Here is a 23187-nt window from a genome sequence, read left to right on the forward strand (position 1 = left end):
GTAATCCTCCTACATTATTAGCAATGCTGAATCATTTTTGCAATGTAAATTGATAGATGGAACAAAACAGTATTTTAAAACAATTCAAATTTTTGTGTGCTTTTCCCCTGAAACTTCAGACCATTTTGAGACACACACACACACAAGTATTAGGATGCAATGAAAAATTTTAAAAATTACGTAAGATAAAAAGATATAACAATAATCAACATTTCTCTTGATTTTTTTGAAAAAAAATTACTAAAAAATAATTGATAATTTATTATTAGTGGATTACTTAATTGGAGAGTCCACAAATGTGCTATAATACCCAAAATATAAACCTTTAATTTTCCAGGTAATTATTACTTTGAATACCGAAATGACTACAAAGGCGACTAAAGAAAAGCAGTTCAGGATTTCTGGGGAGTTAGTCACAATATTTCTTATTTACTCCCAAATAACACATGACACACAGAATTCCAATATTGGTGAGTCGGCAGAAGTGATGGTTTTTCATCATCTTTCAGTACGTGAGAAAAATGCACAGCACAGCAGAATAACTTTTGTTTCCTTTATCCACACTGAAATATATATATATATATTTTTGTTTCTTTCTTCCATCCAAGGGTTTGAGAAACAAAGTGTTTCTTCACAGAGAATTGCAGATCTTTGCTAACTAATTTGGAGCCATTGAACAAACTGGTTTATGTGCTTAGATTCCATAGGTTTTAATTCAAACATATTTCTTATCACGGGGAAATAAAGATCAAAAGCAATAAATGACAAAAATATTGCTTCAATGGCAAGACATCTCTACTATTGCTCACCCACTGTGCCCAAACTAGATAATTTTCTAAATTTCTAGAATTTCTATCTCTTTGAGCATACAGTGAAGACAAATAATAATGTTCTACAAAAAGCCTATCTTTTAAAATTTTGATGATGAAGACAAAATTCTATTAAATGGAAAGAGGAGAACAGAACTTTCTTATTTTAAAGTGAATAAAATTAAGTAAAGCAAAACAAAACAGAATAAAACAGGTGAGAACCAAAGAATGCAAATTGCACAGGACTTCAAAACAAAACAACAGGTAATCAATAGTGGCTACCATAATGTCTCTTGTTTTCTTTGGAATACTTGTTAATAAGTTAATTAAAAATTATGTTACTATTAATATTGAAATTCTTATCAGTTATAGATAAGAGTCATATTGTAAATTCCATGTTCCTGTGAAGTTTATTCTTTCTTAAGACATTTGCATAAGCCATAAAGCACCTATGTATACATAATGTGACTTACAAACAACACCATCTATGCACAATGATGTGAGTGGAAACTAGTATTAATCTTTCATAATATGATTATAGATATCTATTATTCATGAAAAATTGCAAGTTAACACTTGTAGTACAAACATTACAGAAGTTGCATTTGGTATTTTATTGGATAGTTGTGGTTTTGACAGTGTACATATGATCTTTGGGTTATTTGAATTTTTTAAGAAACCTATACATTATTTGACTGTGAATCAGTAACCTTTTTAAAGTATAACATTAAAAATGTATTAGGATGCAGTGAAAAATAATTCAAAACTGATGCAAGAAATAAAAGACTTTAGAACAATAATCACTATCCTTTTTGAAAACATGTGATAAGAAAACTCTTGAAGAAAAATTTAAGTCAAAAGACTTGCAGAATTAGACATATTTAAAATTGTGAGTTAAAACTATCTTCATGCTATCTGAACTTTCTTAGATCATTCAAAGGAGAAAAATCTCCAAATTATTTTGAAATACATTTATTGCTAGTAAACATATAAGCCTGTGTGTTATAAAAATACAAAATTATACGTGTACACATAAACCCACAGCAACCATTTCACATGAATGTACAATGTACATGGATTATTATAGAAAGCAATGTCTGAATGAATTGCAATATATATATATATATATATATATATATATATATGGCAAAAATAATGTCCTTAGTAGGGTTGGGACATGTAATATTTTGACTAAATTAATATTTTACATTGTGTTAATATGTCAAAGGAACAAAACATACAAATAGCCATTTGATGAAATTAAACCTAAATTTGGTTATAAATAAAGTTATGTAAAAAAAATTTTTTTTTTTGTCTTTTTCCTTTTTATCGGTACCGAAGATTGAACTCACGACTGATTACAAGGCAGGCGCTTATGCTGCTGAGCTAAATCCTCAGCCCCCAAAATTATGTAAAATTAATACATAGTAATTAAGATGATGTAACAATTAGCACTAATCACTAAAAATGTTATTGTTACTGATATCTATGAGTAGTGTGAATCAAAACAGTTTAGAGAAATAATTATGTTCTTTCATGATATTACTTTACAGGATATTAAAACTGAGCTAACAAGATGATTTATAAAATCTATTTGTAGCTCTGCATGGTGGCTTATGCCTATAATTCCAGTGCTCAGGAAGCTGACACATGAGGATCACCATGAGATTGAGGCCAGCCTGGGCTACATAAATGAGTTCAATGTCAGCCTACACTGTATTGAGGATCTGTCTCAAAAAAATAAATAAATAAGTAAATAAATAAAATAAATTTGTAATCAGGTTCCTGATAAGACAAAAATTATTTTAAAAATTAAGATTATGCAGGACATTAGACTGACATTAATAATAGATGTTTAAATTTTCTTGCAGTCACATTTAATAACAAAAAAGATAGATTCAATTCAAATAACATTTATTTGATTATTTGTAGTCAAAATATTGTAATATCCACATACATTAATCATAAAATTAATAATGGGTATTTTATATTTTTTGTTTATTTTCTTTCCATAGACTTGATTCTTATCTCATTTCTAACAGACATAACTAGCTAAACAAAAATAAACTGCCTTTGCTAGAAAACACATTCATTATAGCACTTAGAATTTCAGAAATCAATTCTAGAGAAGGTCAAACATTTTCAAGGAACTCTATGAATAAACAGATTTTTGTTTTATCACTTAATGTTCAGTAGTCAAGGGAAGAGAGCAGAAAGGGAAATTTTTGGTGGGATACAATATGCAATATTACAAGTAGGGTCAAATTATGTTAATTTTACTTTCTTAGTTATTGACAGTAATTTTTCAAATCAATGATTATCATTATCCTATTAATCATTTATAAAAGTAAAATATATTGGTAAGTTTTAAATTTTTAAACTTATTTTTATTAGTATTTGTTTTCAGTATGTAATGAACACATTCTTCATGGAGGATTTGTGCCTATACATAACATACATCTGTGCCCCCCTCACAAATCTTTCTCCTTCCCCACATTTACAAAAGCTTTCTATATTTTTTCTCTGTTTAAAAATTTCTTCAATGCCCTTTCCTCTCCTCCCTGCCTCTATCTCTTGTTCCCTTTCCCACTGTGGCAAAATGGATAGTACATTGGACTTCCAGGATACAACAAAAAAGACTTTTAATATTTGATGGAAATTCTTTCTAATAGGAAGACTTTTCCTTGGTTCTATGTAAGATTTTTCTCTGACTTAAAATTAGTTATTCCTATATTACAATTATTTCTTTGTATTTTTCTACCCCCTTTCTGTACTTGTGCATTTTCCCAAGCTCATTCTATTTTTCTTTCATCTACATATATTTCAGTTTTCACCTAAGGGTACATTCTAGAACTAAATTTCCACTAATTCGATTTTCTACCATTCATTTCAAACTCCAGTTACCTACTGGAAATCCAATTTACTTTGTTCTATGGTTTTACCATTTTTCATCCAAGCCTGGCTCTTTTGCATTTTTTTTTTTTCCTACCTGGGATCAAACTCAGGATTTCACACTCACCAGGCAGGTGCTTATGCTGTCAAGCTAAATCCCAAGCCCTTGCAGTTATTCTTGCAAAATTAGTATACTTTATCAGTTTGAGCAAAAAAGACATCTGGTCTTTGTTACCGAGATGCAATAAATTGCAAAGTTTTCTGATTCTCTTTTCTCAGCATCTCCATAAAGTGTATTTATCTCTGTCCTCATCCTGAACCTAACATCTCCTCCAGAATAAACCCTACTTAGTTCTGCTGAGGTGTATTCTGATAAAACTAGATTTTGCTTGATCCATTCTTACAGCATGAATTTACTAGTAAAACAGCAAAGTGATTGCTTTTAAACAAATTATATTTATTAAGAAAACTTATAGACAAGTAGACCATTCCCAGGTCATTCAGATTTTAGAGTTGAGGCAATGATAGAATACAAAACTGCTTGGGAATTACATCACTTTTGTGATATCAGATTGAGGTCTGCATAATCTTGCTGACACTTGGATTTGGCAAGTTCCTGTCTACCTGCAGTTATCTTGTGCCGTCCTTAGTTATGTAAACCTTCTACAATTTGTGAATAGTCTGCATTGAAAATAATAACTGTGATTTTTGGTGCCCTTTGTGTGTCAATCAAGACATTTGGAATACAAGTTAGTCACTGGGATCTTAACACTTTTAGATATTAGTTTTTATGAGTAGGCATTTATCTATATATAAAATTTTATAAAGTGTTTTTATAAAAAAATAAAATAGGTAATATTGAGGTAAACTTATAGATGCATAGTTTTTAACTAAATAATGGGGTACTTCTATAAGAAAGTGGCAAAATTATGCATTATATAATTTTTGAAATGTTATTTGGGAAAAAGTACATCTATGTGTGTTTGTACATGACCAAAATACTCGATTGTGACTATGAATTTCTTAAAATTCTTCTCCTAATCTCATATTAAATGGAGGGGGGCTACCACCTAGATATTTTGTTGACTCTGAATCGATTGTTTTATTAATTTCTACTTTGTCTTTTCACATATTTTCAGCAATAATTTTTAACCTTACACATTATTTCGACAAATCAGTTCTATTTTTGAATCATTTTTTTAATAGGGTAGTATAGAATTGATACTCATGTTTGTTGAGTAATTCCTTAACTGCGGGAGATTATTTGCTTCTTAGACCTAATGCTAGATAAAAATATGAAGAAAAACTAAACTAATGGAGGATTTAAAAGGTCCTCTAACCTAATTATTACAACCTCAACTCTTTCTTTAATATTTTTGTATTGAGAGATTCTCAGTACACGAGTACATTTCTTGGTATTGTGTATGAGTCATATTTAGAAACTGATGATTTATATCAGTTAATTCTGAATGTCTCTATATTGATTCTTAGCTTATAATTCAAATTATGTTTTACAATATTCCACAACTTTCACAGATTGTCTCAAAGCATATTTCATTGTTTCATGCTCTACAGCAAGAAAGCTCACACAAATGTATTTTTTTTTTGCTTCACATCCTATTATATAGTAACTTCTTACACTAGCTGTCAAAAATTTGACTGAAATATATCTCAAAAGTGTGTGTAGACTGAGTATTGTATTTATTTTGTAGCAGAATATTTAATAGGAGAAATTTTCTTAGAAAATATAAATAGTACAAAGTGATTAATAGAAAAATGATTATCTTTATTCCTGTGTAGATTTACAAAATAAAACGTTATTCCATAAGATTCTTCACTTGAAACTTATGAAATTGTCAATATATGATAATCTTTGACTTATAAAACTAATTATATTCATTTCTAACTTTTATATTGATATAGAGGAATGAAATTTAGAACTAAATGTATGTCTGGTATGAGCGTGTGTTCTGTAAACTCGAAGAATTAATTTTAGGAACAATGGAGATTAAGAGAAGAAATATTTATTGAGAGAAAGCTTCTGTCTGAGAGAGACATAGAAGGGATCCCAAGTGGGTTGCCAAAGATTCTATCTTTTCCAGGGATTTTTATAGAATAAAACCAAGGGATGAATTGAGTCCAAAGAGGGGAAAACTGGGAACTCAAAGACAGATGGGCATAAGATGGGACAGAACTATGATCAGCCAATCAGATGAATTGTTCAGGTAGAATAAACCAAGTAAGGGACAAATGGGGAAGTGAGTCATGTAGCAAAGGAGCATTCTATGAATCAATGACTCTTCCTGTACGGGACTGGGATGATGATCATCCCATACCTAATCCTTAATGTTTCTATTTAGGGTGTGGTTGCATTTGTTTTGCTTTCTGTCTTGAGATCTGGCCCACACAAAATATTTGGTCTTCTGCACCTGCTTCCTCCAGGGCCTACTTTTTCCTGATTTCCTATATTTCTGTCTATATCAGCTACCTGAAACAGTATCATCTCAGCTGAAACTGTTTCCACCTTTCATTCCCCGATGTGGATCATTGTTTACCTATTAATTCATATTTTCTACTCAAGAAATAGACAGTCTTATACTCATATTAATATTTTTTTCAATTTCTTGCCTGCAAATCAGATTTTCTTTAAGTAGCCATTGTTTTTTCTATATCTATCTTATCTTAATATAATTTATTTCTTAGTATAATGTACCTTTTATATGACTTTTTTGTATTTTTAATTTTACCATTATTGTATGCACGTGTGTGTTTGCTTGTGTTTCTTTTGCATACACACAACTGAAAAGAGTCATGTATCTCAGAAAAAAACTTGTGCAAGCACATTTTCATAGCAGTTATGGCATCAGTTTGCATTTTGATTCTGACTACAGCAATTTACTTGTTAAAGTATAATGTAAGTGAATGTAAAATAGGGACAATCATAAAGTTTATTCTAAAGAGTCATGATGAAGATCACCCAAAATAATATACAAAACATTGTCTATCTCACAGGCATGTTTTTAAAGAATAGAATATTTTAGATTCTCTAGGCTTGAAAATTTCTTTTTAGAAGTCAAAGTACAGTACATAGGAAATTGAAGGTACTATATCAGAAAGAAACTATACAAAATTAAATTAATATATCAAAGAGATATTTAAAAATAAAAGCACTCACATTGTCCATAATTTGAAATTATTGTTGTGTCACCCAATATTTCAAAATGTGGATTTTTGCATACATTATATCTTTTTATCATGTCTTTTATCCTCTTAAATTAAAAAGGGCATCTGTGGTCCTCAGTTAATTAGATATAAGGTAATATCTCAGAAGTATAATCAATACAATGAATAAATTATTTATTTGATATTTAATTTGAAACTGAGTACAAAGCTCTTTCCAAGTTTTACATTTAAAAACAGAAATTAATGCTCCACTAAAAATTATGATGTTATTAGTATTTCCTGTTATTTAAAGATTTTTGTTTTTATGGAAGATATTCATGTTCAAGGTTAATTCAGTAGAAGTATAACTATCTCATGTGAACTAATCATTATGTTAACAGAACCTATTTTTAAAGCAATGCAACCCAATGATGCATATTGGAAATGTAGCTTATGAAACAAATGCAAGTGCAGATATACTTGCTGAAAATATGTCAAGAGTGTTGAAATCTTGCTCAGTTCATTTACACTACGTATAAAAGAAGTACTCCTACCATGTGTGTATACGATAGTCTGGTTAAATAAAAGCATTTCAAAATGTATCCAAAGCCAAAATCGTTTTAATCTTCCTAAATATTCAAACACAAGTTAGAGATTTCCAACACTTAGTCATACACTTGGGCTTAATACAGGCGCTAATTAGTTCTTATTCAAAAATAAATAATGTATATGCCAACAATATAAACATGAATTTTTAAAATTGTTATCACCCTTAGTTCAGTAAAAAAGATTTCTAATAGTATCCAAGAAAATATCCTAAGTAAATTTCAACAAGAGAAAACCTTTGTGAACAAAATACCTAATAGACATGTACTCATGTACACAGTTTGATAAGCTAAGACATAGTATTGTAAGGTGAATCCAGAGAGTTATGCATTATATCCCTGTTTCAAGCTTTGAGAACTTGATAAATGCAGGATTCCAGGCACAAATTCCCAGTCACTGTCCTCACCCAATCTTTAGAAAATTAGCTGACCTAAAACAAAAACCCTACACTAATACGACAAAGCATTAAATTTTATTACTGTAAGCATAGGCTAAATGAAAATATGTTTTTGTATTAGTTAAAATGATAGAATTTAATTCGTGTATTATGAAGAAAAGTATGAATCAATGTAGTACATTGTTTCTGTGTAAGTATTGCTGTCATTTCATAATGCTCCTAATGCTTATGGAGATATATTTATTCTGTAAAGTAAAACTCTATAAATTATGTTCTTTCATCTTGCAATAGAGGATGGCTTGATTTGACACATTGTTAAAAGCAGTTTAATTCTAGAAAATTAGAAACAATAACTTCTGTAATGAATTTACATCAATTTCTAAAATTAACCACACTCTTGCTGTGCGATCTTGACAAGTATATCTTTTTGACAATAATGAATAACTTGACTGACATATTCATGTCTTGAAATAAAAGGCTTAATTGAGAACTGATTCGTTCATATTGCTATTAATTCACTGTTTTATGATCTGAGATTCAGAGTATAACTTATTTGATGAAGAATTTTTCTCTACTCTTTGAGTCCAAGAAAATTATACACATTGCCCTTATGCTTTAAAAGCATTATTGCCTCAAATCAATTTAAAAACCCTATCAAATTCTGTAGTAAATCCAATAACTCTATTGAGGTTATTTTTTCTCAGTATAAACATGAAATACATAACTTGAGCAAATCATAAGGACTGACATGTAGATTAGGAAGCAAAAGTAAAACATGATTGGAGGAAGATAGCAATGTCAGAAGGCAGGTAGGAGGAAATTTTGAAATATAATAGCAATTCTTTAAGCACTTTAACCAACTTAGCTTAGAGAATCTACCTGAACAATGTATGTGAATTCTATTTTGTGTGGTATTTAACCCTCTTTTGGAACAGAGAAGTACACATAAATTTATCCTGAAAAATATGCTAACATTGTCCTTCCATTTGACAGTTATTTTCTGGGATATCCCTGAGATTTTGCTAATTTTAAAAAGATGAAAATAATAAATGTTTGTGATTGTGAAACCACGCAATAATAAAACTATATATATATATATATATATATATATATATATATATATATATATATTGTTTGTTTTCTAGACAATCCAGACCATCAGTGCAGTTGATAGAGATGAATCCGTGGAAGAGCATCACTTTTACTTTAACCTATCTGTGGAAGACACAAGCAACTCAAGTTTTATAATCATAGATAATCAAGGTAATACAATTCCCTCAATAATTTTTTGACCATTATCCGTATATCATGTTTGATTTTAATGAGATTTATGACAGATTGTTATGCTGTTATTCCAACATGATAATATTGAGAAATGCAGCAAAAGAATGATAATAAAAATAGAAACAGAACCTAAAGACAAATTCTGAAAATACAGACTTCAGTTGGGATGTAGTTCAGTGATACTAGTGCCTACCTGGTAACCGCAAGGAACTAAGTGTGATTGCAGGTACCCATTCCTCCCCCAAAAAATAAAGAAACGTAGAGGAAAACTCAGATTCTCACTGCTTTTCTTCTAACTGGAACCACTTATTAAATCATCCATGCCTCTCCAAGTCATTTGAAAATGGCACTGGTCCTGCAAATGTGATTATAGTTCTATCATTATGGTTCTTCCACATTTACATCTGTCTTTTTCTTCAACCTTTGTATAAGGAGAAAGTGATGCGTATTAACATAGTGAGGTTAGCTTTCTTGATTCACAGGTATTTTCACTCATTAATTGGAAGTTAGGATATAGACGAAACCATGAAACATAAAACTACATTAGGATTCATGTTTTTATAAAAGTATTTGTTATAAAATGAAGGCTAAGTTATTTTGAAAGTATTTGTGAGTAAACAAGATTTAAACTACCTCTTAGTGTCTTAAAATACTGTCTTTCATATCTATTATGTAGTTGATGGGCAAGTTACCCTTGCTTTTTTCTGGTCTCTTGGTGCATGGAACAATTGTTTTTTTTTTTCTCCTTGATTTTCAGTCTGTCACTTTCTTTTCAAGTGAAATATGTTTCTTGTATACAGTATATCAATGGTCTTGTTTCTTGATCCAATCTCCTTTTGTTTCGTTTTACTGTTGAATTGAGACCATCTGCATTAGTGGTTACTACTGGCATATATTGGTTTGTCTCTGTCCTGCTATTGGTCCTCCGCTTTTCATTTAAATTGCCTGTCTTTTTTGGTGATGCCCTCTGCTGCTGTTTCTAGAACCATAGCTATCTTTCTCTCTCTCTTGTATACTCTGTAGTGTTGATTTGATGGTCATGAATTCCCTCAATTGTTCTTTATTTTGGAAGTATTTTATTTTTTCATCAATTTAAAAGATGGTTTTACAGAATACATCAATCCATATAGGGAGTTGCTTTCTTTGAGGATTTGGAACACTTAACTACAATCTCTTCTTGACTTGATGGTTTGTGTTGACAAGTCTGCCATGATTTTCATTGGTTTTCTGTATAGGTTATCTGTTTGTTTTCTCTAACAGCTTTTAATATAATGTTCTTGTGCTGAATTTCTAGGATCTTGGTTGTTACATGCTGAGGTGTAGATTTACTTTGATTATGGATAGTTAGAATTTTATATACCTTGCTTATGTGTATGACAGATTATTTTCCCATGTTTGGGGAGTTTTCTGCTATTACTTCTGTAAATAGCCTTTGTATTTCACTTGTGTTGACCCCTGATTCTCTACTAATACCGATCATTCTTAATTTATTTTTCTTTGTATTGTCATGTAACCATTTAATTTTTATTTCCTGATTCCTTATTATTTTTAAGAGCTCTTTCCTTTCACAATCATTATCTGTGATCCTGTTCAAGATCTGAAAGTTTATCTTTAGTCTCTTTCAAAGTGGTTTTGCCAGCTTTCAATCAACTTTTTAATTTCCTGGATTTCTCTGACTCTGTTTCATGCATTGTATTTTCTTCCAATGTTGTTCATTCAAGGCTGCAATCATTTTGTTATGCTCCTCTTCTTTGTCTATGTGTTCCTTACATATGCACAGCAATTCTTTCATTGTGCTTGTGATTTCCTCTTTTAACTGAAACATTATTTCTGATCTGATTACTTTTACAGTCTTATGAATTGTTTCTTTACTTCAGTTGCTATCCTCTCAAAGATGTCAGGTGTGTCGCTTCCAGTTTCTTCTGTGACTATATCTCCCAGACTTGTTCTGTGTAGGAGGAAGGTCTGAGATTCTCTTTCACTGCTTTGACTTCACATTCTGCTGGATTCCTCCCAACATATTGGTTGTGGGGTCCGAGGTTATTCCCAAAAATTGCCCTTCTATGGTGTAGGAGAATGGGACAGGCGCTTGGGTTTTTCGACCTCAGGTTTCCTGGGAAGTAGCAGGGCATGGAGCAGGCTTCTCTAGACCCATGCAGCTACAACGGGGCCTCCCGAGTGGCCAAGGGTGTCTGATGGTGTTACTGCTTCTTTTCTCACACTGTTTATAGCGCATGTTTATAGCGAGGCTCCCCCAATGGCTGTAGGCACTCAGGGGTGGGTCTTACTGGTGAGAGCTTGCTGTCAGAAAGGAGCAAGGGTCTCCAGTGGTGGCCTGCAGGTGCACAGGAGATGCATCTCCCTTGTCCTGCTGGCTGCCAGCAGGAAGCATGCCTTGTGATGTTGGCAGCTGGAAAGTAAAAGTGGTCTTGTTGAGTCTTCTTGATTGTGCTAGCTGTCTGCAGAAAGCAAGCTTTTCTTTCTTTTTTTTTTTTTCATTTAGAGAAAAAAAAGCAGAATAGAAAAAAGAATAGAAATAACACATAATTTCAAAAAAAAAAAAAAAAGTAAAAAGGATGACCTTGTGTCTTTTATAGGTAAATGGAGGCAACTTGAGACTCTCCGAATAAGTCAAATATATCAGACTCACATTTGTAAATATTTTACTCTCTAGTATAAAATAATAATAAAAAATGGAAGAGTATTAAGATTCAAAATGTGTAATAGATATTGTGATAATGAAAGGGAAAGACAGTACTCTAAAGGATATAACTATGTATATTTAAGTGTGCAAGATAGATAACCATGTTAGTAAGTTTTTATTAGCTCATCAAACAGAAAAGCAAGCTTTTCAATGGTGCTGGCTGGCCAGCAGAAGTAGATCAAGAAAATATTCTAATAGTGCATATACCAGCAATTAAAATTATTTTTTTCCAGTGAGAAAACACATTATTTGTAATCTCAACTAATTAGAAGAGTGATACAAGATCACAAGTTTGAGGAGAGTCTGGAGGATATTGCAAGGCATGTACTAAAAAGAATTAATCTAAAAGTGCTAAAGATGTAGCTTAGTGCTTCTTGGATTCAATTCTTAGTACCATAAAATAACTAAAGACAAAATACTAAACAAAACATATTTATAATAATACCTGTTGTAATGCATAACAGAAAATCCTGTAAATGTCCGATATTTGTGAAAATAAACATTCTAAGGAACAGAAATAGTAGTGTCTGTTTCAGTTTCCTTATTTAAACTGATATGATCAATATAAATTAAATGTTAACACCCTGATTACTTTTAAAATCAGGTGTCACACTTAAATTTTGGAACTGATTTAAATAATTCATGTAATTATATAATTAAAATGTGAGGTGGAACTTTCAGTTGTTTTTGAATGAGATTTTTCTTTTTTTAAAAAAAAATTTACTTGAGCATATCTACACGCTACTGTCTCTAGTATATGTGACTGAAAAACTTATGTGAATGGATTTTTGTTTTAGATAACACAGCTGTAGTTTTGACTACTAGAACTGGTTTTAGCCTTCAAGAAGAACCTGTCTTTTACATACCCATTTTGATTGCTGACAATGGAATTCCACCACTTACAAGTACAAACACCCTAACAGTATATGTTTGTGACTGTGACGACAAAGGGAATGCCCAGATCTGCAGCAATAAGGAATTAAGCTTTTCCATGGGATTTGGGATAGAAGTAATTGTTGCAATTTTGATCTGTGTTACAGTAATATTTGGTAAGTACTGCTGACCTGAACATATCTGTATGTATTTAAAGTAACTTGGTGAATATACAACTAAGGATGGTATGGCAAATAGTGTGTGTATTTAATCATTCTTGTAAATGGATTATAGCTGTTAAACCAAACGGATTAAATGGAAAAATACATTTGATATCATATATCAAATGATCTTTGAATTGTATGCATATTTGTGTGTATAACTGTTTATGAACATTTTTGAAATATATGCACTGCAACAAACATGTTTTATAAAAAAAAGATGATGGACATCTATTGTGTGCTTATTCCACAAGATAGTCTTCAGTGCTTTGTGTGTATAATTCACACCAAAAGTCAAGAGCTGAATGCTGAGAGTAGTTGTATTTAGTAATTGCTGCTGGAATCACAAATGAATTTCTCAATCTTGCTGTTCCTTTATCTGCTATCAAAAGACTCCTCTCGCTCCAAAATTAAGCATATTTCATGATTAAAAGTTATACCCTTTTGGTACCCTGCTTCAGGTTTTCAAATCATTTTTAATGATCTTTTATCTCAAAATTGAATTCAGAGCTATATCTCTAGACTTCAGAAGCCTAAAGCAACAGTAAAGCTTAAAGCATAATGTTGGGGAAAACACAAGTTCTTAGCTAACCACAAAACAGACTTCAGCTCATCTCAAATTCTATAAATATAACACAGATTCATGGTTAAAAGCATGAGAAATTTATTTGTTGGTAGGAAGTACAGGTCATTTAATAGTAATTTACTTTGAATATTTTGTGAATATTCTCTTCAAGTAGAAAAATTATTTTTACACTTTTTTCTTTATCAGCCATATATCTCTAATGAGTTTTGAACTATAGTACTTGAATTTAAACATGAAGTCCTTAGTTTATTGAAGAGCAAAAAGTTACAAGTTTTATCAATTTATTTGAGTTTTCTTGGTGTCCTGTTTAATGTATTATAATTATTCACAGTGATTTATTTTTACTGTCTTCCTTGTCAGTTGTCATGTCTCCCTTTTATTTATAATTTTTTACCCAAGTTTTCTCTTTTTTGTTATATAAAACATTACCTAACATATTTCTTCCCATAATTTTAAAAACATTACTTCATTATTATTTTAAATCCCAGGTGAAGTGAAAGCAGGTTGTTCGCAATGCTAACACACTAGTGAATCGATGCACGACTACATGCAAGAAATACTATTTCTGTATTTATTTTAAATAGAAAAAAATAACAAAAAATCAAGAAGCAGACAAACCATGAAAAAAAAAAAAAAAAACAACTAAAGCAAAATGACAGCAACAATAACAAAAATGGGAAGGCAACCTTTCAAGGCAAGATGATAGGAATTAAACAAGTGTTGTCATATTGTACATTGCTATTCTCAAATAATTTCTCAGACTTCCAGACAGAGCTATGCAAAATTGATCAAACGATAACATCTTTTTAAATTAAAAAATTCTGAAAGTTTTCTAACATGTAAAACATACTATTCACTTTTCTCATCTTTAATAGATTATCATAAAATGAGTTTCATAGAGTATCATAAAAAGAGTTTAAACAAAAAATAAATGCAGCACTTTTAGAATAATGCGTGGCCTATATGTTATACCCAATAAACACAAAGTTAGGCAAATAGTATGTCACAGATTTTTCCTCCATGAAGAATGTCAAACTTGTCCCTTTCTAGATTTCTTATGGATCACTTAACCTTGTCATTACCCAGTGCATGCAGATTAGAAAATGTTCCTTTACTGTATTTTGTTCTACTTGAATATTTGAGAAAAAATTAAATTTTGAACTTTAAATTGAGCATGATCAAAAACAACTCACTGATTTATTGTCTTTTTCCGTAAATTATCAGCCAGAAACATGGTGTTTCCTTATGTCATTTTTGCACATTTTCTAGAATATTCAAAAACAAATGCATATTTTTGTTTTGTAATAAGCAAATTAAGTCCTATATTGATCTTGTACAAAAGTAGAATTTTAAAGTATATTTTTACAATTTATTTCATATTCTGGTATGTTTTCTTCATCAGGATTTATATTTTTGATTTTGGCTCTTAAACAACGAAGAAAACAGACTCTATTTCCTGAGAAAAGTGAAGATTTCAGAGCGAATATATTCAGATATGATGATGAGGGGGGCGGAGAAGAAGACACGGAGGCCTTCGATATTGTAGAGCTGAGAAACAGCACCATAATGCGGGAGCGGAAAGTTCGGAAAACCGCCAGCTTGGAGATCCGGAGTCTGTACAGGCAGTCTTTGCAGGTTGGCCCAGATAGTGCTGTTTTTAGGAAGTTCATTCTTGAAAAGCTGGAGGAAGCAAACACTGATCCATGTGCCCCGCCCTTCGACTGCCTGCAGACCTATGCCTTTGAGGGAACAGGGTCTTCAGCTGGTTCCCTGAGCTCCTTGGGATCAGTTGTCACTGAACAGGATGAAAACTTTGATTATCTCAGTGACCTGGGACCTCGCTTTAAAAGATTAGCGTACATGTTTGGTTCTGCAGTGCAGTCAAACAAATGAGGCATCAGAGCATCAAGATTCAAAAGTGTTAACCTGTGATTGGTAGTTCACCTAAATGGAAGTCTTTTGTTTGACAATGTTATGTGCTTTGGCTGCCCACGGGTGAGGTCTCCTGCTTAACAGTTTTCTAATATCATTGCAACACACACCCCAAGATTATTTCAAAGGACTCACGTTTTGTCTTTGAACAAACAGTTGAAAGATATTTTAATAATGAGATCTTAGATGTCAGTGCAAACCATTTTGAGTATGACTCAAAAATATTAAGAAAGGATATACTGAAAAATTCCTGTAAAAATAATCATTTCAAAGTATTTTTGAACGGCTATTGTTTGAAAGGCCCTTAATAATACTATGTTAATATTATTTATGCATATTTTTATTCTTACAACATAAGAACAAATCATTTATCTGGGTTAAGTCGCTGATAATACAGAGATAAACATTAGCACCTGGAAGACTCTGGGTGCTTATATAGCGGTGTAAACACATTTACTTAATATGGGTAAGCAGGTTTCTGAATGAGATTCTGTGAATCATGTTTGTTTGATATTTTTTAAATCTTTGCCAAGATCACTTTTAAAATCTATTTTCAAATCTCTGTGCATATGAATTAACTAGAGATATATATTGTAAGTTTGTATTGTTTTTGATACTACAGCTTTGTACAAAATGGTAGAAGAAAATATGATTTTTCATAGATCATGTTCATCGACAGCTTAAAATACACTTTTGTCATGTCAAAATACAATGGCTAGAGCTAAGGATATAGCTCAGAAGCATAAAGTCCTGTCTGGCAAGTGTAAGATCCTGAGTTTGATTCTCAGTACCCCCCTCCAAAAAAAATATGGTGGCTACTTGCATCTTAGTATTTACGCATCATTAAATTAAACTCTATGAAATGAGTCAAAAGTATGAAAATTTTAAGTAGATTTTTATTTCTCCTAACATTTTATGAAAACAAAAGTACTGTTGGGTTTAAACTTGAATTATTATACTTATTAACTCTAGTAACTCAGTATTCATGTAATAAAATGTGATTACAATTCTCAGCATTTCCTTTTCTATTAAGGATACAGGAAAAAATCTCATGATGCGTCAGTGCTGTGTGCTTTTTAGATCCAGTATAAAAACGATAGTACTTTGAAGAAAGTAAATGCTTAATGATTAGACATAGCTTTAGGGTGACATTAGAATATAAAATAATAAAATGTTTTTCATTTTAATTGACATTTTAAAATGATAAATATTATGTCGGAATGAAGATGAACTTCAAAAGAGTTGAATAGTAAATATAGCAATGAAAACAATGTCTTTAAACTGGTTTACACGACCACTTTTATTAATGGCGTGTGAGTCTTAGCTGAATCTAACTGTATATATTTAAATCAAATGCTGCATTTCAAGTAATGTAGCACTGTGTGTCAACTGTTCAGTGGCTGTCATAATATTTCTGTACTTTCAAATTTAAACATACCATAGAGTAAAAATTTTATCAATAGAAAGTGGGAATTACGATGTTGATAAAACAGGAGATTTTACTTTACAAAAATTGAGAAAATCAAATTTGAAATGTAACAGTTTAGGAAGATATTGCAAACAGATAGCAAGATATAAACTGTAGTGAATTCTTATGTATTAATATCATTAAATACCGAGGACAAAGTCAAAACACTGAACAAAAATGTCTTAAGAAGTATAAACTTGAGGCTAGAGATATAGTTCAGTGGCACAAAATCTGGGGACAGAAAAAAGCATATACTTATAAATAAAATAGAATAGATTTGAGAATGAAGAAAATCTTAACATTTCTATCATACTGTGTTGGGAGCCGCGGCCGAGCCCGGTCGTCTTACTTGGCGGACGTGAGGCCTGTAGGAAGGAGCAAAGCCTGAGCTAGATTACCCCTCCCATCGAGTGTGCTAAGATGGCGCTTGTCTCCTGCTTCCTGCTTGGTAAACAACCCGCTCTGTAAGATAGTCTGCCTAGCAATAACTGATGTTAGCCAATCAGCCCGCATCGCGCGCTTTGAACTGATTGGCCACTGTAACCTTATAAAAGTGAGTGCCTCTCCCGCCAGAGGGAGAAGCACGGAAGGAGCCGCGGGGAGCGGACCAGTTGAGGCTTCGGCCGGGTAGGATCCCGGTGCAGACTGTGAGGAAGACAAATAAAGAAAAGCTTGTCCACCACGAAACCCTGTTGCGTGCTGTTCCTGCCGGCCGGGAGCGACACCGACAATACTGATTTAGAAATCAGGAGCATAGCTGGAAAAATTATCATGAATGACTCCATATAAGGTTTTTCACTGTATTTTAAAAAGAATAACATGCAATTCTCATTTAACAACTGGAAAATATGAAATTACAAAAAACACACCTCATGAATCAATCCATGTAAAGTAGAGTAGAAAAAATAGAATTCTGTGTATCACAATATGTTTTGTCATGAATAAAATGTTGAACATATGTTAAAGAACTTTTAAAACAGTACAATATCTGTTACTAGAGGTTTAATGCTTGTGACCAGTGGCACTGAAAACCTTTTTAAAAAGTATATGCTGATTTTGTCAGCAATAGGATTGTCAATCATTTAGTACACTGCAAAAGAGCCTGAAAAGTAAGTCCACTTTATCCATAACAAAAGAAAATTTCTAATTTTAGGAGTGAGGTCAAAACTTCCTGGATAATTATGCTTGGCGATATTTCAAAACTAAGATTTTTTTTTGACTAATTATAAGGGTGTTATATAAGCATAGCTCTTTCCTAAGCTAGAAATATCACTTTATGTTTGTAAGTTAAGTAAATCTAAATGACTGCAGATAATTATGAAGATGACACAAATTCACAATAAGACCACTGATATTTAAATATCACTCTCACCTGACTTACAGGTGAAGCATAGTTTAATGTTATAAACCATTAAGTTGCTAATAGTCAAAGTATTTTAAATATATTATATTAATCAGAAACTTTAGCAGTACTAATAACTAAGTGCATATACTTGAGCCTTCAATATGAATTTAATTAGTTGCTTCTGTGGGAACTTTACCACAACTATCTAATCTTTTTATATTTCATTCTGTAATCTATAAAATGAGGTCCAATCCACTTATTTCCTATGATTGTAGTGGGAAATACACAATAAAATAGGTAAATTGGCATTATATACAATAATTGGCAAAATGTAAAGACTCAACAAAATGTCACAATTCAATACCCGCATCCTGTAACTGCTGACTGGAAGCAGGTCCATTCTGTACTCACACTCCATCACCCCAATGGCTTCACAGCACATCTCAAATATAAGTCGGCTTCTAATGTGATTCATCCATTGTATAATATTTTCCTGTTCTCATTTCTGCAGTCTGCCTTCCGTTCTCTTTCTATCTCTAGTAATTTAATTCTGATATTTCATATTCTATATCTGATACAATCTTCCTTCAAACACTTACATTTTTCATTCTTGCACTGCAGTCAACTGGTCCTCTCTGAGACAGACACACCTGACTACTGTTTACCACTTGTGGTACTTGCTTTGTCTTTTAAAAATAAAATCATGTAGGGACCTGGTAATATCATGTATCATATCATATCATATATCATATATCATATCATATATATAATATATATATATTATTTGTCATATTTCTTACTTATTAAAATGTAATCTTATGTGGGTAAAGAGTTGACAGTCTTATTTTTTAATAGTGTCTCTAATGGTTTCTAAAAAATGAAAACTAGCAATAAATATATCTTGACTCAATGTAATTGTACCAATTTAGTCATATATATATATATATATATATATATATATATATATATATATTACATTGATTTCCTCTATTACTATGGAATATTAAAACAATTAATGCAGGGTAGTTTGCTACAAGAAATAATTTTCAAAATTTTCTATAAATTTTATAAAGTGAGGCTTTTAGGTTATTTATGATCAATGATAACAAACCTGGGTGGGGTTAGTGATGTTAGTCTATTCAGACAAAACAAGTCCTGTAATCATCATTGTGGAAAGTTTCGTAGGAATACATTCTCATGAAGTGTCAGAAATATGAAAACTTCATATGCATTTGGATCCTGTTTCACAACATAGAGTACAATACAGTAATAAATACATTGTAAAATGCACAGATCTATTCAAATCCCCAAGTTGATTAGAATTTGTGTATATCATTTGTAGCATTATTAGTACATTTATGAAAAGCAAAGGCAATAATTCCATAAATGAAGTATTTAAACATATCTATTGAACTAGCTAGTTATCAAATTTCCTATTTCTTGGGAAAGGAAAGACTGGTATTCCAATCACAAGGGAGAGCCTTTGGGATTCCTAGATAATTTTCTATTTGTTTTCCTTAGAGAGCTCTGTGGAGAGCTGGCTGACCATCTGAAGTGCCAGGGGAGGGGCAAGAATGGGATGCATTTCCTAGCCTTGAGGAGGCAGAGCTTCATGCTTTGGCTGTAGGTTAAAAGACTGCTGCTGTAGAAACTTTGCAAGCATTATCAGAAGCTAAGAAAAAGTTCAAATCAGTTATTCAAGGACTGTATGAGACACATCATGCAACAACAGAGGTCTCAAATCTTTGGGAAGTGTCTAGAGAATTCCCATCTTTGAGATGAGTCGTGATGTACCCTATGCCTGCATGTATTCTAGGACAGCGCTTCAGGCATTGAGTGCCTGTCATGACAGAGGCCGCTGGCTGGGAGATTAGGATAGAATCAGTTTGTTTACAGCTTCTTCCAGTACCCATCTAGACTCCAGGGGACCAGAAGTACCCAAGTAAGAGAGGACAGGATACACACCTTCCCCGGGACATTCAGTTGAGGTTTTATGTTAAATAGAAAGCAGACATTTTTCTTCATATTTGAAAGCAACCAGAAGCTGTGGGAACTAGTATTTGATCAAAGCAGGTACCAGAAATTCCAATGCAATATTTCCAGAGTTGAATGGAAGGAAAATTTTCATGATGGTTCCCTTCAGTTAAAAACTAATACAAATTCAATACAGATAACATATCAAATCAGTTTGTATTTTATATAATTCTATATAATTCAAATAATAATGTAAACATCTAATTTCTTTTTTTGTCTTTTTCGTTTTTATCGGTACCAGGGAATATCTAATTTCAATATAATCCATAACAAAGCAAAGAACTTACATTTGTGATATTATTAAAATGTACAACTTTATGTAAAAGCTGTATTTATTCATTTTAATATTTAAACTATAATATGCATAATTGATTTGTGAGTTATCTTAGTTATAACTAAAACTAGGCATGGTAGTTTTGGTATTTTCATGAATATAGAGAGATAAAATTCAATAAAGCATTTCATCTATAAAAGGAGGTAGAGATGATATACATTATCCATATGAAATAATGTTAAATATTTCTTCAGTCTTACCTCATTCGTATGTTATTTTCAATTATTTTTTCCGTTTGCTAACATTTGTTGGTGTACATCCTTAGGTAAGTTATTTAAAATATTTTCTCATGTTGCTTTATCTGCACAAAGTTCATATTATGAATGTATAAGCCATAAGATCATTACAGAAATAACTGGAGTTTTAATATATGTAACATAATTACGTTACGTATGTAAACATACGTTTAATATACATAATGTAATTGTGAAAAGTACAGAGCAAACACTTGATGCTTGTCTTTTTTTAACTAAAATAATGTAATCTTCACATTACTAATTTCATCAGTAAGCAGGCTTATAGATCTACCTCTTTACTCAAGTACTGGACTCAAAATGCTCAAGATAAAAAAGTAAGAAAATGAATGAATTTGGGACAATAGTCAACTAAATGTTACATACGGTTTTCTTACTTTGACTATCCAAGGGAATGTTCCATTATTACCCATAAAAGAAATTAGTTGCTCAAGCTATGTATGGAAGAATGTGATTGAAAGTCATTTTTCTATGAAGTTTACTTTGGGGAAAAAGCTGTAAGTAGCAACCAGCTTTCATAGCAAGTTTTGTAGATATACACACAAAAAAACCGGACCCAGTAGTTGGTTTTGGGAACAAAAATTATCACTGCATTATAGTAGAAGTACATAGTACAAAAGAAAAGAGAAACCTGACAATCCAAGAGAAAATTTGCCAAATATTTTCTTAATACCTATTCACCAGAGTTCTAATTTTATACTAATATATAGAAGTTAATTTACACAGCAAATTATTATCGTTTCTTATAACACAAAATGAAAAATCATGCACTTTTAACTTTCAAATACTTTTCTTTGTCTTCTTTTAAAAATAATTTATAGACACACTGCCAGGTGGTAGACACTGAGTGTATTATGCCATCTCGCTTTCTTGTATCTCAGCCACTCTTAGGGCTCAGGCAAGTTCCAGGCATATGTCCAACTAATAGACACCTCAGTGTTCAGAAACTTTCTTATCCCAGATGACCTTTATGTTATTTGAAAAACTTTCTCTGTAGAGCTAATTATCTATTTTTAACTCTAAAATTTACATATATCTGTACTTGAAATGTTTAACTTACATGTACCGAATTTTATCCTGTGATTTGAAAATGTTTCAAGTTTCATTAATTATGGCAATAAATTTAGAAGCTTATATATTGTTCAATATATTTATCAGTGATAATATACACCATTAAATAGTAATTACACAGTAAGTAACTATTACAATCATTAAAACAATATATCCCAATAGCACACTTTTAACAACAAAATTTTCTCACTGTAACATAATGAAGATGCTTGTTAATTTTCTCTTAATGATTAGAAAAGGAAATCATTAGCAAGAGACATATAAGGAAAATGTGTTAACTGTGAAAATTCTAAAGTTTTATCATTTGTATTCACACATCTTGAATAATAAGTCAGTAACATAAAACATGCTATCCTGCTAGATCCACTGAGAATCTGCCTTTTGACTGCTATGTAACAAGCCACAAATAGAATCTTAACAAACACTAGTGCCCTGGCTAAAAAGAGTGAAGCCCTGGTGGAGGTGAAATGAAGGATCACCGCCTAAGTGAGAAGTTACTGCTTAATTTGGTCTCAAAGTTAGCCCAGCTCCCCTCTATACATTGCAGAAGCTTCGTCTCTCTGAGTTTTACTATTGGCTTAAGGGGAAAATTATCGAAAATGCAGGAATCTGCATTCTTTCTCTCTTTTTTCCCTGAATATACCAAGAAAAACTCTTCCAAATTGAAGTAAATCAGAGCCATGAGCTTAAATATAACATGGATTCTCTTATGTGAGAAACTGTTTCGAAATATGAATAGAAGAAAAATAAAAGAGAGTCAACAGGAAACAGGGAGATAGATCTTTTACAAATGAGAAAGTAATCTAGAAAGCGAGGAAGCAGGAGAGAATTAGGAAAGGAAAAAAATAAATTGTGTTATGTACATGTACCAACTGTCTATGAGGAATGTGATCATTATGTACTGCAAATTCATACTAATAAACAATAAAAATTGAGAAAAAAAAACTGGTCCAAACTCTCTCATTCTTTCCTTTTAGCAGTTATATTTGAAATTCTGCTATAAATGTTATTAATGTGTTAGCATATTTCCTACTGCAAGTATGGTTTTAATTTCCAACATACTGGTCAGGAAACTTGGAGCAGAAAAAAACGAGCCATCAACCTGAGTCACAGTTCTATCTAAGCAGAACAGCTGAAATGCAAACCTGCACAAACATATTCCTGATTATGGGACTTTTCTGGGCTCTCTGATTCCCATATCTTTCTTATCAAGCT

General features: G+C 31.7%; 1 protein-coding gene across 1 annotated transcript in view; it reads left to right on the forward strand.

Moving 5' to 3' along the window:
- The window catches only part of Cdh19 (cadherin 19), a 99474-nt gene extending 76547 nt beyond the window's left edge, over positions 1–22927 (forward strand). Inside the window, exons 10-12 of the mRNA XM_003466522.5 lie at positions 9012–9129; positions 12652–12903; positions 14937–22927. Coding sequence (XP_003466570.3) covers positions 9012–9129; positions 12652–12903; positions 14937–15427 — 861 coding nt within the window. The 3' untranslated portion in view covers positions 15428–22927. The remainder of the gene's footprint in view (positions 1–9011; positions 9130–12651; positions 12904–14936) is intronic.
- The last annotated feature ends 260 nt before the right edge of the window (positions 22928–23187 follow it).

Source organism: Cavia porcellus, unplaced genomic scaffold, assembly GCF_034190915.1.
Source record: "Cavia porcellus strain 051 isolate PalLab524CR breed Dunkin Hartley unplaced genomic scaffold, mCavPor4.1 scaffold_20, whole genome shotgun sequence".
Lineage (NCBI taxonomy): Eukaryota > Metazoa > Chordata > Mammalia > Rodentia > Caviidae > Cavia > Cavia porcellus.